This window comes from Anser brachyrhynchus, assembly GCF_964034855.1.
Source record: "Anser brachyrhynchus genome assembly, chromosome: 3".
Lineage (NCBI taxonomy): Eukaryota > Metazoa > Chordata > Aves > Anseriformes > Anatidae > Anser > Anser brachyrhynchus.
Window position 1 is genome coordinate 21,172,873 of NC_137696.1, and position 15,902 is coordinate 21,188,774.

General features: G+C 38.9%; 1 protein-coding gene across 3 annotated transcripts; it reads right to left on the reverse strand.

The window, feature by feature from the left end:
- Positions 1-117: 117 nt before the first annotated feature.
- Positions 118-15,592, reverse strand: GTF2A1L (general transcription factor IIA subunit 1 like). Of its 3 annotated transcripts, none has more exons than XM_080585019.1 (9): positions 15,491-15,592; positions 13,758-13,859; positions 13,289-13,412; positions 11,652-11,707; positions 10,317-10,410; positions 8,626-9,230; positions 6,861-7,154; positions 6,018-6,107; positions 118-4,073 (listed from the first exon to the last, which is right to left on the reverse strand). In XM_080585019.1, the coding sequence occupies exons 1-9, from the start codon at positions 15,509-15,511 to the stop codon at positions 3,966-3,968; spliced, it is 1,494 nt and encodes a 497-aa protein (XP_080441145.1). In that variant the 5' UTR covers positions 15,512-15,592; the 3' UTR covers positions 118-3,965. The 3 variants fall into 3 exon arrangements, with proteins under 3 accessions (XP_080441145.1, XP_080441146.1, XP_080441147.1); XM_080585020.1 differs by lacking the exon at positions 15,491-15,592 and adding an exon at positions 15,240-15,258; XM_080585021.1 differs by lacking the exons at positions 11,652-11,707; positions 13,289-13,412; positions 13,758-13,859; positions 15,491-15,592 and adding an exon at positions 11,160-11,615.
- Positions 15,593-15,902: the final 310 nt, after the last annotated feature.

Below are 15,902 nucleotides of genomic sequence, written 5' to 3' on the forward strand. Positions count from 1 at the left end.
ATGGTTTAGCACTAGCTTATAATTGCGTTAATTAGAAATAACATCTCTGACCCTCCCTTACCTTCAGCTTAATGCCATGATTTCAGTCAGTACAGCAGGTCTGTGTACAAGCATAACTGTACTCATGAGCAGCTGACGCACACAGGGAATAAAGCAAGATACAGAAGTGAAGGAGACTGTTACAACTCTGTTTAGCCATCAGTAGGAATTCCATGTGAGATACCTCTTTATATGTACCAGATGCTGAGCTAAGCAGATGAAGAAAGGGGCCTACTGCAGGATATTTACCTAAAAAAGGGACTGGAAAAAACACTAGGGGAAAAAAAACATAGGACAAGGCAAAACAATGTCTTGAGTGGGCATCAGCTGATTTACTTAAATTGCACTTCAACAGGATGAAGGCTCACTTATATAAGTCAAATTTTTCAATACACAGAAATGAGCAAGCAACACTTTAATAAAGATTTAGATTCACATACAAGCTACATGCTATTCTATCTTACTGTTCTTGGTAAACTTCCCTTCTTTGTAGTGTAAAGTTTTAGACAGCCATTTACTGAAGTACCTTCAATGGCCATAACTGGTATTACACACTTCATCCTATCTGCAGCAGAGTTTGCTAAACTGTAAGTAGTGTCAATCAAAAGCATTAATATGATAAATTATTAAGATCAAAACCACTCCGATCTGATTACTCCTCAAGGCATGGACTAAAGTAATTAGCCAACTGAGCTTACATTTTAATAAGGAACAGTTTTTTCCAGTATAAAAATTCCTAACTTCTGGTATTTTTAGTTAGCTGTAAATATTTCATTCAAAGCTGTATGTCTTTGCCAATGTTCATTCAAGAACGCTGGAAACAAAGAGCAATTCTTACGTGGTTGGATGAAGGAAAATGGAAGCACACCCTTGTGCGGCAGTACAAGCAGCCCACACAGACAGGCTATAGCTCTGCACCGGGAAAACCACTGCAGACACTCCCAAGGAATATCTGCAGAGCGGCTTAGCAGGAGCTAGAAAACTGGCAATGATACATATTTAGTAGCCATTTTCTCACATACGTCAAAGGTTGTGATAGCAACAGCAAAACCCTACTTTAATCCATAAAATTCATATATTTGATAACTCAGGAAGACACTAGATGGACTCCATATTAAGGTTTCTTCATATAAAGAATGTACCGGTTTAGAAAATGCAACTGAATGAAAATTAAGGGGATACTCAGTGGCATAGCTAAGCTGTCTTCAGTATCCCTTTTGATTCAAGTCAGCTTTAGCCAGAAATAACAGATATATATATATATATACACACACACACACACACAGTCAGCAAAGCTTCAGGATGAAAGATAGTCCTTTTTTATTTTAATAGCTCTTGGTACATGTGGTCCAGGAAAAGCAAAAGTGGATGAAAAAGCATCAACTCATAAATCTTAAAAGAAGTTTGGGAAGATAGTATTAAAAATATACTTTTAATTCCAGATGAGTAATTTATATAGTGAACATCATACGTGGACTGCACAGAGTTTGCATCAAGCTGTCAAAAAACAAACAAAAAATCCCTTGCAAAAACATTGAAGTATGAGAAATGTTTCAAGAACTGAATACAAAAGCAGATTAGGGTAATAGATAGAACACATAATTACAAATTGGGAAAGTTTAGATGAGATAGAAGAAAAAAATCATTTCCTACTCCAATGTTTATCCTGCACATCTCAGCACCCACTCACAGATGAACAGGCGCCATAAGGGTGCTGAGAGCTCTGACTCCTCACCTTCATGTAGAAGCAGTCTTTAACAACACAAGCAGAAAGGCACAGAAGAAGCAGCTGCCCATCTTTAAAACTGTCCTGTGCTGCACTACCTCTGCTTTTTCAGACCAGAGAAGAGAAGGCTCTGGGGAGGCCTCATAGTGGCCTTTCAGTACCTCAGCAGGACCTACAAGAAAGTCAGAGCGGGACTCTTTATCAGGGAGCGTAGTGATACAACAAAGGGTAATAGCTTTAAACTAAAAGAGGGTAGGTTTAGATTAGATAACATGAAGAAATTCTTTACTGTGAGGGTGGTAAGGCACTGGACCAGGCTGCACAGAGAAATTGTTAACATCCCCTCCCTGCAAGTGTTCAAAGCGGGGTTGGATGGGCTTTGAGCAACCTGATCTAGTGGAAGGTGTCCCTGCCCGTGGCTGGGGCAGGGCAGAATTAGATTATTCTAATGATACCTGTGCTGACAAGTTGAAGTTGGTACCACAGGTCATAACCTATGCGTTTCTGTAGCATGAACGCTTCAGAGCCTGTAAAAGTACTGATATCTACAAGCATCTACCATGTGGGAAGAGCTACATTTCCTGCACATTCATGGGTTTGAAGTGTAGCATCAGTCCAGCCACAAGCCAGCTGAACAGGAACAAAGAAATTATATGCCATAACATTTAAACTATTCTGGATACACAACTCTTCGCATACCACCCGCAATATCCATAAAAAGACAAAAGAAATGCCACACTCAGGCCTTCTAGTTCAGTGTTCCTTCTTAGAGAGTGGACAGTAGCAGGTAAGTCCAAAAGAACATGCAGTAAACTCAAAAGGTAGTTAAACACATACCGCCTGAAGGAATCATCTCAACGCTATCAGCACAAAGGTTTCTACCATGATGAACAATGGCTGGTTTTCTTCCCTTGTTCCCCACGTTCTCTCCAACTCTCTCCTTTACTTTCCTTCTCTTCTCAAGGGTTTGGCAGCCTCCCACAGAGTAGAGAGAACCAAAGCATGTCATGCTGTCTTCCTTCAGCAGATGCAGCCAGGAGAGAGGGTTGCCAGACCCCAGGAGATGCACCTGCCCCTGTAGTGGGATGATCCTCTGAGTCAGCCCTTTAACTTGTGATATTGCCCTTCAAGGAACAGGAGCTAATTAGGAGAAAGCTACAGCTATGAAGGGCGGGGGCCTGGACCTAAAACAATATAACTTCTTTTTGATCTCTATTTTTAGAGGAAGAAACAAGAAGAAAATGCTCCAAACTGCTGGGAATGCAATTCCTATGGCAGGGTGAGCTATTGTCACAGGCGTGACTTCTACACATTTCTCTAAGCAAAGTTACATTTAGGAAAGACAAAAAAAACTCACTGCTAGAAATGTATATAAGATGACATTTTATTATTATGCACAATTTGTATCATTCACAGCCTACTGGTCTGTAGTCATAGAAGGCAGTGGATATGCACAGAACTGAAGTTAAATGACTTCACATTGACAGTGAAAATAAATCACATTCTAATGTTAAATCACACTATTCATTACATCTCAGCAGACGTAGAAGGTATAGAATAAACAATAATAGTTCTCATATATTGAGCTGAAGGGTCTTCTGCCCCCATTTCCTGACTTGCATATAAAGTGCCTACCTTTAAGCTGAAGCCAAAAAATAAACCAACACACAAGGTTAACAACAAAAAAGCAAGGGACAGGAAGGAAAGTAGGGAAAACTACACAACTGAAATAGCCACAAGTTTCAGACTTATACAGATATTAAGCTTTTTTTTTTTTTTTGGAACTCAGTCTTTGAAAATAAATATCACTTACAACTGTGTAGTTTTAGATTTCAAGTCATACTTCAGCTCTTATTTAAAAAAAAAGAAACAAAACCAATGGAATTGAAGTTTACTTAAATACAGTCATTTGGTATTCCATGACTTCCTTCAATTGCTAACACAGTCAATGTTCTAGTCTTTACAGCTATTCACTCCAACAATGCTTCTTTAGCGGAAAAGTAATGAAATAATCAGAAAACAGCAAAGACAAATGAACAGGTAACGATACAGTGTTTTAATTTGCATGTATTAAGAACACATTTTACATATTTTGCAAGTCCACAGTCTTTCTTTTAAATGACAAAATAGGAAGTCCAGTTGTTTCACGGACAGTAAGGGAATAAGGCCACAGTTCTAAAGTACATTCTTCGGTGAGGCTTCACCACTCTGCATCTCCAATGGCTTTTGCAAAAACATAGTCCTTACCCTCAAAGGACATCACTCCATCCTTTAAGTAGAACTTCCATTTGTTCTTACTTCGATGTATCTGATGAGAGAATTAAATCACCCCACCCCGCCCCCCCCAAAAAAAAATTTAGACCATAATAAAAAAAAGAACGTTTAAGCAAAGCTTGGTTTAAAAAACTTGTTTTTCCTTTAAAATTCTGATAGCTCAAAACATGCAAGACACTTTCCCTGAACGCAGCACAAATATTCAATAGAGGCAGCAGATTTCAGTTGTATATACCAGATTCTTTGGCCTCTCAAGGGAACAACTTCCTGAATCTTACTCTTGTCACATTCAAGTTTTCCCACCTCCCTTTAAAAACACCAATTACGTAAAACATCCCTCTTACACTCTCACCCACATCCCCCGCAAGGCAAAGGTAGCTGTGTGAAACCTTATGCTGGCTGGAAAACAAGATAATAATGAAGCAATTTTATTACTGTACCACTCCGAAAATACACTGCACCTTGCAAATATGTATGGTTTAATTGAAATGCAGTCATTTCCTTTTCCCATACGCATGACAAAGCAATACTGCATACACAGGCATGTAAGGATAAGGCTAAAAACATGAAAACGTTGCTCAAAAGCAAATACTGCCATACAAAACAGTAAGAAAAATGTGCATATTATTTCTTAAGTCCTGCAAAACAACCTATACTACAGAAAGTTTATGTTTAATACTAAAAGAAGGAATCTTAAACATCTCTAACAATTCCTTGGGTTTTAAGCATCAGCCTATTTCCAGATTCAGGAAATAAGGGGAAAAGAATTAAAGACAATCATTTTGCCTTCAGCATTCTTTTATAGATAACTATATAATTTAACAGGTAACTATTTCCATCTACTTTCTACTAGATCTACTTGTTTTTATTAAATCTATGTAGAAAGGAGAAGTTACCAGCATTTCCCCCAACTTCTCTAACTATCAATTTTCTGCAACATCTGATATTAAAATTTCCTACAGACATGTCCAGAATTGGACTTACTAGTTTTTAAAAGATTTTTTTTCAACTCATTACAGACAAAACTTGCTATAAATAGCAACATCCACTACCTGTAGCATCCATAACATCAAACTAAGTTATGATGCTTCAAAATTTTGTGCAACTTTTCAATACAATACACACTAGCTCAATTTCAGATGCATTTTCCACACACATCCCTGCAGCTACATTTTCCAAAATAACAAGCTTCAGAAACATTCAATCTGTTACACTTGAGTAAAGACAATTTTCTCAGCAGCCCACTGTTTCCTAAAGCACAGACCCCTTTAAGGCAGACCTAGTTGAACACACAAGAAAAATTATCACTAGTCTCTTCTGAAAGCATAAAAGCAAAGTCACTTTGTTTGGAAACTATTAGACATATTTTTCCACGTTTGCTTTCAAAATAAGATGCGCACTTTGTTTTGTCAACTTTTAAGATATAAACATGCAAGTGCCCAAAACATACCTAGTACTTAATTTGATCTCTGAGAATTCAAAATAAGGTTAAGTTTTAAACATTAAAATAAAGCAGGACAAAATGGCCTTTAGTGACTGTTTGGCTTTTCAGTAACAGGAATTCTGGTAGTAAAGTCTTTCAGGAAGCACTTCAAAGACAAAAGATAGTACACACACACCTTTTCCTATTCCCTATTTCAGAAGTCTTAATTCATGGCCAAAGATGCATGTATACATCCATGAAGCTGTTCACATAACTTAAAAAAATTAAGGAAATGCATAAGCTTTTGCAGCTTTACAAGTCTTAATTTTGAAAGATTCAGCCCCTTACTCTTTTTCTTTATGAACCCTTCGATTGTCCTCATTTCAGAAAATAGCATACAAGTCTTCAGAGTACTGTCAGCTAAACACATCATTTAAACACTCAATTATTACAGCATTTGTTTTTCCTTAAAAGATACTGACAGCAGTCCAGATATGGATTTGCTGAAGATACTATTTATAATGATTAAGGGACAAAGATAACTACATACTGTACCTTGTCATACTGACAAACTATCACGTTATCTGTGTCAAACAAGTCTGGAACGTCCTGTTCACTGACATCATCATCAGAATTTAATGGGTCCTAGAGTTTAAAAATGCATTTAAGAAGTATTTTATACATTCTTGCAAAAATAGTGTTGAATAACTTGACATTAAACACAACCAGAACAATAAAGGTTAACACCAAAAAAATCAAGACTTAGAAGCTATGGTCCGCAAAGCTCACTTAGAAGCATCTTTACATGCTTATGTTCTCAAAAACATCCCCCCAAAACAAACAACAAAAACAAACCACCACAAAAAAAAAAAAGGTCAAAATAAAGCAGAACTCCTAAATGCCAAAGCTGACCCCAGTAACTGGAATGCTCATCAACTGTCCAGACTCTAAGCTAATCCTCTTGTGAACATTAAGGACACAAAATTTCATCTGTTTTAAATAAAAAAATAAAATAAAATAAGAGTGCTACACTTCTATCGTGCTGTTCTCTGTCTAATCCCCGGTGGTTCTTCAGAAGGAATAATACAACTAGATTTGTATCCGGATCTTACTTAAAAGAACTCAATTCCACTGAGGTCAGGGTTTCACCATAGAATTTAATGCTGGTGATTAAATATTTTAAGTGATCCAATAAACAAATGATCTCATTCATTTGTTCGTGCTCCTCATAATGAGCCCTCTCATAATTCCTCAGTGGCATCTCCTCTTGAGAGAGACATGTAACCTAACTACGCTCTCTGCATTAAACTTAGCAGGAGCTGTTCTGGGTCCAACAGTTCAGTATTCAAGGTAGATACGGTATTGTAACGTGCTTCACAAGGCTTGAAAGTAAATTACCTCCTCAACAATATCTATTTGGGGCTCTTCATTATCACAGCTACTGCTGCTAGAATCCATGTTTGAAATACTGTCACCTTCTTCATCCTCTCCTTCATCCTCATCCTCCAGAATTTTTAGATCCTCTGATTCAATAATACCAATGAATTCATTCTCTTCTGTATCTTTTGTGTGTGGTATTTCTTCCTTGGGAGAAGCATCACCGGTTCCATCTAGCTGAATTATGCCTTCAATGTCACTGCAGATATCCTTCTCTGATCGTAAATTAGATTCCACCTGCTCAGTAGGTTCCAGCTGACAACAATAAAAAAGACCAGAGATGGCTTTTAAGTTAACGCCACATAGCTTTCATTGTTCAGTACAAAGCCTGAGATTTTTGTTTAATAAAGCAACAAGATTCACGGCACTTACTTAAGTGGGAGTTTCAAATCCTGGACTACTTGTAAACCCTGAGTATGTTTGAAAAATCTTGTTCTTACACCTACCTTAAATGGAATCCATGTCAAATATTCATTCCCTCAGTAATACAGAAATATATTTTCTTAGACTTTTCTTTAAACACTATTGTACTTGACTTCTTTAGAAAATGATGTTCAAACTGGCCTCTAGAATTTTCTTTAAAATAGAAATTCTAACTTAAAAACTATTCCTTATTTTTGAAGTAAAAAGATGAATCCATTTCTTTCCCTCAAATCACAGTGCTTTGTTTAAATACAATATAAAAAGCTGAGAATAAATACCTCAGTACTTCAAGTATTTCATAAAAGCATTAGAATTCCAAAACAGAAAGTTCACAGGAGCATAAAAGAGCTTTAAGCTTTCAGTGATCTTAGGTTTCTCATTAAATCTTTATTAGAGCACTACATTCACATCCACGTACACTTTCTAATTCAAGAAAGTTAACACTTTTTTGATCTTCCATTCTTCCTACAGACAGTCGTCATCATTCTGCCCAAGTGTAGATGAGCAACATAAGATGCTTTCTACTTACGGTCATTTTCCATTACTGTTATTAAATTTGTATTTAATAAATTTGCCTCGATATCATATAAGCACTACAATTCAAAATCAGCACACCAGCCTCAAGTTATATTTGCAAACAATTTCTGGAACATAGATTTGACGAAGTCAGAACAGAGGCTTGTTCAATAAAATCATTTTTAAGTTTTCCACAGAGCTCTAGCTGAATTCTAGCTTGTCAGGACTTTCTTCCCAAGGAAATATGTTTCTTTCCAGCAGATTTTCACTTATGGAATCTGACTTTTCATACTCAGTATGGGCTGTCAATATAAGTTAATTGTTCTTCACATGTTATGAGTTAAAATTAATCCCTGTTGACAATCCAAAAGCAATTTTACAACTGGCCAGTATCCACACACAGATTCAGCATCAAAATGACATGGTAGTTCTCAAAGCATCATTCATGCTTGCTCAGAGGCAAAAACCAATTATCTCAAAAAATAGTCTATATGTCTGTGAATGCACTGTATCTATCCAACACACCGACAGCGTTTTTCAGATTGACGTTGTATTCAATCCAAATATTTCAACAACATTTGCAACCAAAATTTTAAATATAAAAATAAGCAGTCAGCTAAATGCTCTTCAAAACAAGCTCAAGAATGAACCTTAAAATGATGATTTTTATCATCATTCATAGGTACTACTTACAGACGTCTTTGATCACATCTCTTAAAAACTTGTTCTTCAAACAACCATCTACAACAGCTGTATTTTCACCAGATAAGAAATAAAAATGTCCTACCTTGTCAGTGGGAGCAATGGTGTCCTCATCTTTCAAACCAGTGTTATCATCCAAACCTTTGCCCATGATAATCATCTCAATGATATCATCAGACACCTGCTGTTGTAGCGCTTCCTGAGGCTCAGTGTCTAACTGCCCCTCCACGTCCAGCAGCACACTGCTTGAGTTGTTTGCCTCAACAAATTCAGAAGGAGAAAACACTTCAGAGGGTTCTGAATTAAGCACAGGTGTATGAAGACTGCCGTGCTGGGATTTCTCTGTAGATTCTTCATGCTGATTCAGCACTGCATTAGGTTCAATTTGCTGCTGACTCTCCGTAGGCTGCTGAACCAACGCAGTACCGGTAGAGTCCTCTAGGTGTTTATTTTCCGTGGCACTCGGTTGAACTGCCACGGTCTGTTGGACAGCAGTCTTCTGAGTTTGCAACATGTCGGCAGTTGGCTGGACAGAGGGTACCTTCACCGGTGCAACACTGGCCACATTGGCGTGCAGAATTGAAGGTTGCCCAACCGACTGAAATATCTGCTGAATAGGAAATTGCAGAATATTTGCACCTCCTCGGCCCTGTGTAACCACGACAGGAACATTTACCTTATAAAGCTGCCCTACAAAGAGAAAGATGAAAAGCTGCTTCAGTGAGTTGAACTACAGATCCATCTAGGCCAGCGTCCTGTTACCAGTAACAGCCAAGAGGAAATAATCAGGCAAACTACGGAGAAAAAGGATGTTTACAAAGTAGTACTTTCCCAAGCACACTTTCAGCCAGTTAGGAGTAAGAAAAAACCTTGCTTTAAATTTGTTAACGTGTCATTTCAGAAACAAAGGAGTACAAGATGAAACAGTAAACTGTTCCCCATCTCCATGGACAGTTCTTTCTTTTAAGGGCATCCCCCCTATAATACGGATACAATCTTAAACATAAGACTCCTAGTTTATCTGTCTTCTCCTTGTACAAAGAGAACTCCAAATACTGAATCCTTAATTATTATCATCAGTGTTAGAATTAAGATGCCAGAGCTAGTTTGCCAAACTAATTTAATTATTCTTTTCTCCACACATTTGCTTACACATGCAGTCATTGATATCAGCCTACAGCATTCAAAACCTTAGAAGTTATACCCAAAATAGACATCTAGGACATCACTGCTTAAAAAAGAACAGCTGTTTAAGGAAAAAGTGAATCTATGACTGAAATAAGCCATCCATTCATCAAACTCCAACGAATACGAGCAAGTTTTTGTACGGCCAATTTCATCAGCAAAAGAGGGTGAGCAAAAAGGGTGATGGGTGGTTACATTTTATTTGAATATAAAATCAACTTGATTCTGAAGCACCAGAATGTCTTTGTCAGTTTAAAACATGGAAAGACTACCCCTCATACAGGGCAAGGAGATATCTGTGCCTGGACCGACAAAGGTACACATTTGCCAGCAGCTGTAAAACAAAAAAAAATGGCATCCCCTGGCAGCCCACATTAGTTAATGTTGCAAGTGTACACAAGTGACACACCAACTAATCAATGTAATTACTTCCTCCATGCAGTAATTACACACTACAAAGGAAAAGGACAAGTGGCTCCACCCACCTACACTTCACATTTGTTTTATCTACTGCACTTAGAACTATCTTTCAATATTCACATACAGTCAATGAATGCACTGTAATGTGTTACGTCTCCTCTTTAATCTTACCAGATGTTGTCTGTAGTGTCATTCCAGCTGGTACGTGTATAGGATAAGCAATACCCGAAGGGAGAGTAAGAGTTGCACCTGGTCGTGAAGCACCCTAGATACACAAGAACTTTGTTAAGTACCAGTGCATACCTTATTCTCTTAGGGCCCTAAATGTCACATTTAACATACCCAGAAAGAGGCCCCTTTGCGATCATCTCTACTGAAGAGTTGCTTCAGACTTTTGATGTATAGGCAGATAAAGACTATTTTGTAATTGCAAGGATGATGATTGGCCCCAAGTGCTTTATATTCTCCAGTTATCACATCCTCTTTTCATTAAGAACTTTCCTGTAGCCCCTCAAAGAGCACACCATCCAAAATGATACTCTTCCACTCAAAGCCACTTTCACCTAAGCTTATGCATTATTCCACACAGTACAGACTCCTTGCCTAGGCCTATGAGGACACTTCACATCATTCTTTTTTATTCCTGGAAAGAAAAGAGTTGAATATAAGATGCCCTTTCAAACTAGCTATTCCTGGGAAACCCAAATTTAAAGTTGGGGAACTTGCATGTTACACAAATACCTTCCCAATATTATGTTTCAGCTTGGCAAGGTAGTTGGCTGGAGGCTCAGGAGGCACTCAACAGATGCATCAAGCTCTTATAATACATCCTTCTCCCCCACACCCAACTCCACTATACCAACAGCTCAGAACCTATCACTCCAAAAACACTCACTTTCATCTGGATGATTTCTATGCCTCACAGATAACGCTGCTTCCAACTTCATTAGTGCTGGCATTTCCCAACCACACATTATTTTAACATCCAGTAATAAAAATAAAAATGATGCCTACATGTACATTTCCACTTCTTCCAACCTCTGGGCTAAGTTCATGCAGCCACATTTTCCAACACTCTTCTGGCTGCACTGCTTGCAAAACCAACTGCTTTTTTTTTTCCTCTGCTCACACAGCAGTAACGGAGTTTGAGCACTCCTTCTGTGAACTCTTAGCTTTTGTATGGTTTTCATCAAATAATAAAAAAAAAAAAAAAAAAAACAATCAAACACACAGTTTCCTCAGCTGTGGATTCTCCCTCAGCAGACTCCTGGTCCCTTGCCTACTATACCATGTTCTACCGATATAACTGTCAGGAGAAATGCTATCTTTTTCAGTCCCTAAATATTGTCCTAAAGCACCCATACACCAAAAAGAAAAAAATAAAATAAGAAGAAAAGAAACCCTTAATATTTGCATCCCCTCAAGCCTGTGAAAAACTGACAAACTTAATCATTTTAAAATTGAGAATAATCAAAATGGAAATAAGAATTCACTGCAGCTACTTACCAGGCCTGCTGCCGTGAAATGCTGTAAACCTCTGCCAGCTGGGATGACTAAGGAAGCTATTTTAAAAAAATTACAAAAACATGTGCATCTCAGAAACAGTTGATCATTCAGTAATTTACAGCATGCAGTCCTGAAACTAAAGCAATCTTAATTTCAGCTCAGACTCATTAGATCAACAATACGTAAGCACATCTAGATAAGGCTACTGAATATACTTCCTTTTATGTTGCTTCAAAGCTTATGCTGTACTCAGGACAGGGGTTATACCCTGAATTTATAAAACTTGCATTCTGTTAAAAGTTGGTCTTTGAGTTTTTGTTGTTTTAAATATTTATCTATTTGATCTGCTTAATAAGTTGTACTGTAAAATCTAAGCATGCCATTTCTATTTATTAATATGACTACAAACACATGTAAAATGCACTGCCTTGTCAACAAGAGGAAAATGTTTAAGCGGTTTTCCACTCTAGCGTAAGTCCAATGGTGATAATAGCAGGAACTGTAGGATGGGTTTTCAAAAGCATTACATACTTCATTGAGGGAAGACGAACCAAACAGAAAGCTTTTGCAAGCTTCAAGAAGAAAAGAATTTAGGTAGCCCTAACTACTTTGAAAACCTCTTGCCATAGGACAATTCAAATCCTATTAGAAACAAAAATAAGAAGTTAGGTGGCTTTAAGAGAGTCTGGTATGTCTTAGCATCAGCTGCCCTTCCAAAAGTTAGGAATAACAAGGTAAATAAAGTTCATTAAATAAAAAGCTTCCAATAGCAAACAAGCCCCAAAATAAATCCCCTTTAATTGCATGGAATAAGGTGAAACATCTGTCTCCAAAAACAGTCCAAATATGAAGACTGTAAAAACAGTAAGTAGATGAAAAGGTACCTGCCCATCCTTTAAATGTTCTCCATCAGCATATACACTATGACATAGATTTTCATTAAATCATCACGTACGATATTTTTTTTTCTTCATGGGGAAGTTCCTCATGTCCTTTCACACTCAGAGAAGCCTCAGTTGAGCGTTACATTCTACCATAACATTAGCACAGTGGTCCGCTGGACTTAACTGAGAAGAATATGTCCTGATATGAGCCTGTATGAAAGTCAAATAATTCTGTGCACCGTGAATACTGCTTTTAGGAGTACTGAAAGACAGACCAAAAAACCCTCCCAACACTTGCACTCTTCTGTTTGAACAAGGGCTTGAATTTTAAGAAATGCTGAACCAGGTTCAACTCCACCATGACAGCAGAGCTCCAGGGCACAAACACGTCGTATAACCCTCAGCACACATCATGCCACACATTAAGTGTGAAGTGAAATGCTTAACACTTTTGATGAATTTGCAATTGAAGGGTTACTCTTCTGGACTACATACAAGAAGACTAAAACTCTCTTCACGTTTCCCTGCTGGAAATAAATGGCAGATCAAGTGCATCTAGACATACCTGCATTAGTTTATCAAAGTTTAATTTGTCCTTTACTGGTCAAATTTTGCTTTCAGATACGTACTGTTCCCCATCATGCTAGATATATACACAAGCATTGCAAAACAAGATCATTCCAGCAGCTTCAGGTCTTCCAAAAGATTCTTGAAACACTGAGCTATTCTTAAACTGCATTTGCAACATCTGACCTGATGAAGCCTGCAAAACACGATGAAAAGTGTGTGGCAACTGCAAGGTCAACTGTGAAGAATGGTGGCTATGTCTGAAGAAGCCTTCTGTTGCTTTAGACTGCATCACCTTGGTTTCCCAAAGCTGCAGAGAGAATATTAAGGTCAACAGACATCAACTTTAAAATCAAACCACATATGATAATCCAAATATGATAAAAAATAAGATAAAACCAAACATGATAATCAGGTATTCCCAGCTCTTCCAAGGGTAAACCGGTTCTATCCAATAAGCCTGGCTACACTCACTACTAGATTTTGACTTCCAGAAGCCAATACAACATTCACAGAACACTTGTAATTCTAAGTTAGGGCTAAAGTTTACATGTTCTACAGGGCCAAGAAAGAGACAGGTATGTCATCTCCAAAGATAAATATGTACATTTACATATACATACAATTTTTATTAATGGAAGGGAAGCCAACAAACCTGCTTCAAGTCTTTCAAAACCTGTTCATCTACACCCTCTTCAGCAAAGAGTTCCCGAACACCTTCAATCACATCTTCAATAACAGACTTGTAGAGTTTAAGCTGTATGTAAATTTAAAAAATTAAACATTTTCAATATGAACATTAAGTCACTTGAAATGATAACATACAAGTCTAATGTGGCTGCAAACTGAACTGAACTGTTACAAACTGAACACCACAGACCAATCAGTGTTAATACACTAAATACTCTGTCAAATGCAAAGGTCTGTGAATCTACCAGGTACATAAGTCCAGTCATTCCCTTAAATCTGTAGAACTAATAAGACATTCCTGGAAAAAAAATACTGGAATTGAGCCTCAAATTAATGGCTTCTGTGGGCTACAGAAATGCTTAAGAAATCCTAGAAATGTTAGAAAAAGCAATTGCTGTGGTGTGTTTTCAAACCTATCATGTTTGGAGTGCCAGTTTAAAATTGACATTTACTGCTCAGTATCATTCTAGTACCCAGCATCATAGCCTCTATTGTGAGGAGCAACCAACAGTACAAGCTACTAAAAATGAGATGTGCCAGTTTTATCAGAAGCATAACATAAGCAACCTGCAAAAAAAAAAAATCCCTTTGTGACAATAGTCTGATGCTGTATAGTAGTTTAGGTGTGGAAATTTTAATGCCACATTATATATACGCATACATAATTAATCATATTACAACAGGACACACAACATTTTATTAGTTCATCCATGTAAGTAGATCCTAGTTCTCCATTCAGATCCAGACAACAGATACAACCACATACCAGCTTCAAGATTTATCCATTCAGATCGAAAGGGAGGATAACAAGCTTTTGGCAATTTAAGGCTTACTGACCATGACTATCATCACCACCACAACAGCCTGCTAATAAAAGGTGAAAGATGAAATTTAAGATTTTTAGGAAACCTTGGAAGCTAGGACACCAGGATTTTAACTTTCATTTTTCTAATTTAACAAATAAATGTTTTACTACCATACAGTTATTCTACACTGCAGGAAATAACCATTCTTTTCAAAGTTACTAAGTAGTAACATGTTATGCTTTTTGTGAAACGCAATCAGAACAATTTTAGCTACTCTAAAACGACCTTATGTGTGACTTCTTATGGGAGCTTAGAGATCTCCAGGATCTTCCCCTGCCCATTTCGGGACTGTAGGAACAGGGAAAAAAGGAGACTTGTCCCACTACAAAAAGATGCTGACTAGCCTGTATGTCAAATGCTTGGCCTTCACTTTTAGTGCAGAAGAGCAGAACTTAAACCACTTTGCTTTCAACAGGCCTATTCCTCTCCCCAGGATGGCCAAGAAACTTTGCATTATGCACAGCTGTATAGCAAGGACGAGTATTTATTACACTATATATTAGGTTAAAAACTCTACGAAACAACCGTAAAATGCAAACTCGACTTCTAAATTAGCAAAGAACAGAGTCAGGAGCACGGACCCCAAGGGCAGCCCCTCCTCACCCCCGGCCGGGAGCCACCGTTTCCCTGGCCCCTGGCCCCTGGCCCCTGGCCCCTGGCCCCTGGCCCCTGGCCCCTGGCCCCTGGCCCCTGGCCCCTGGCCCCTGGCCCCTGGCCCCTGGCCCCTGGCCCCTGGCCCCTGGCCCCTGGCCCCTGGCCCCTGGCCCCTGGCCCGTCCCGCCCCCCTGCTCGGAGCCGCCGCCAGGCCCCGGCCCCCGCTGCGAGCCCTCACCACGGGGCTGCCGTGAGCCATGGCGGCGGCTGCCCGCGGCCCGCCCGCACGCCTTAAGGCGCCGTTGCCATGGCGGCGCGGCCTGGGGGCGGCGGGCCCGGGCCGTAGGCGGGCCGCGGGGGCGCTGCCAAGGCATGGCGCGGGGTTGGGGGCCTGGGGCAAAATTGCGGTTCTGTGAGGCTGTGCCACTTGACAGTTGTTTATCAGGCCTCTTGGGAGGGTGGGTGGGGAGGGTTTTGTGGGTTTTCCAGTGCTCTTGGCTCATAATGTTGATAGTCTCACAGTAATACAGTGTGGGAGAAGGTACTGAGGGATGCTTAGAGCAATCATAGAATCATGGAATCGTTACGGTTGGAAAAGACCTACAAGATCATCTGTCTGGCTGATCATCTGATGGTTGTATCATCCTACT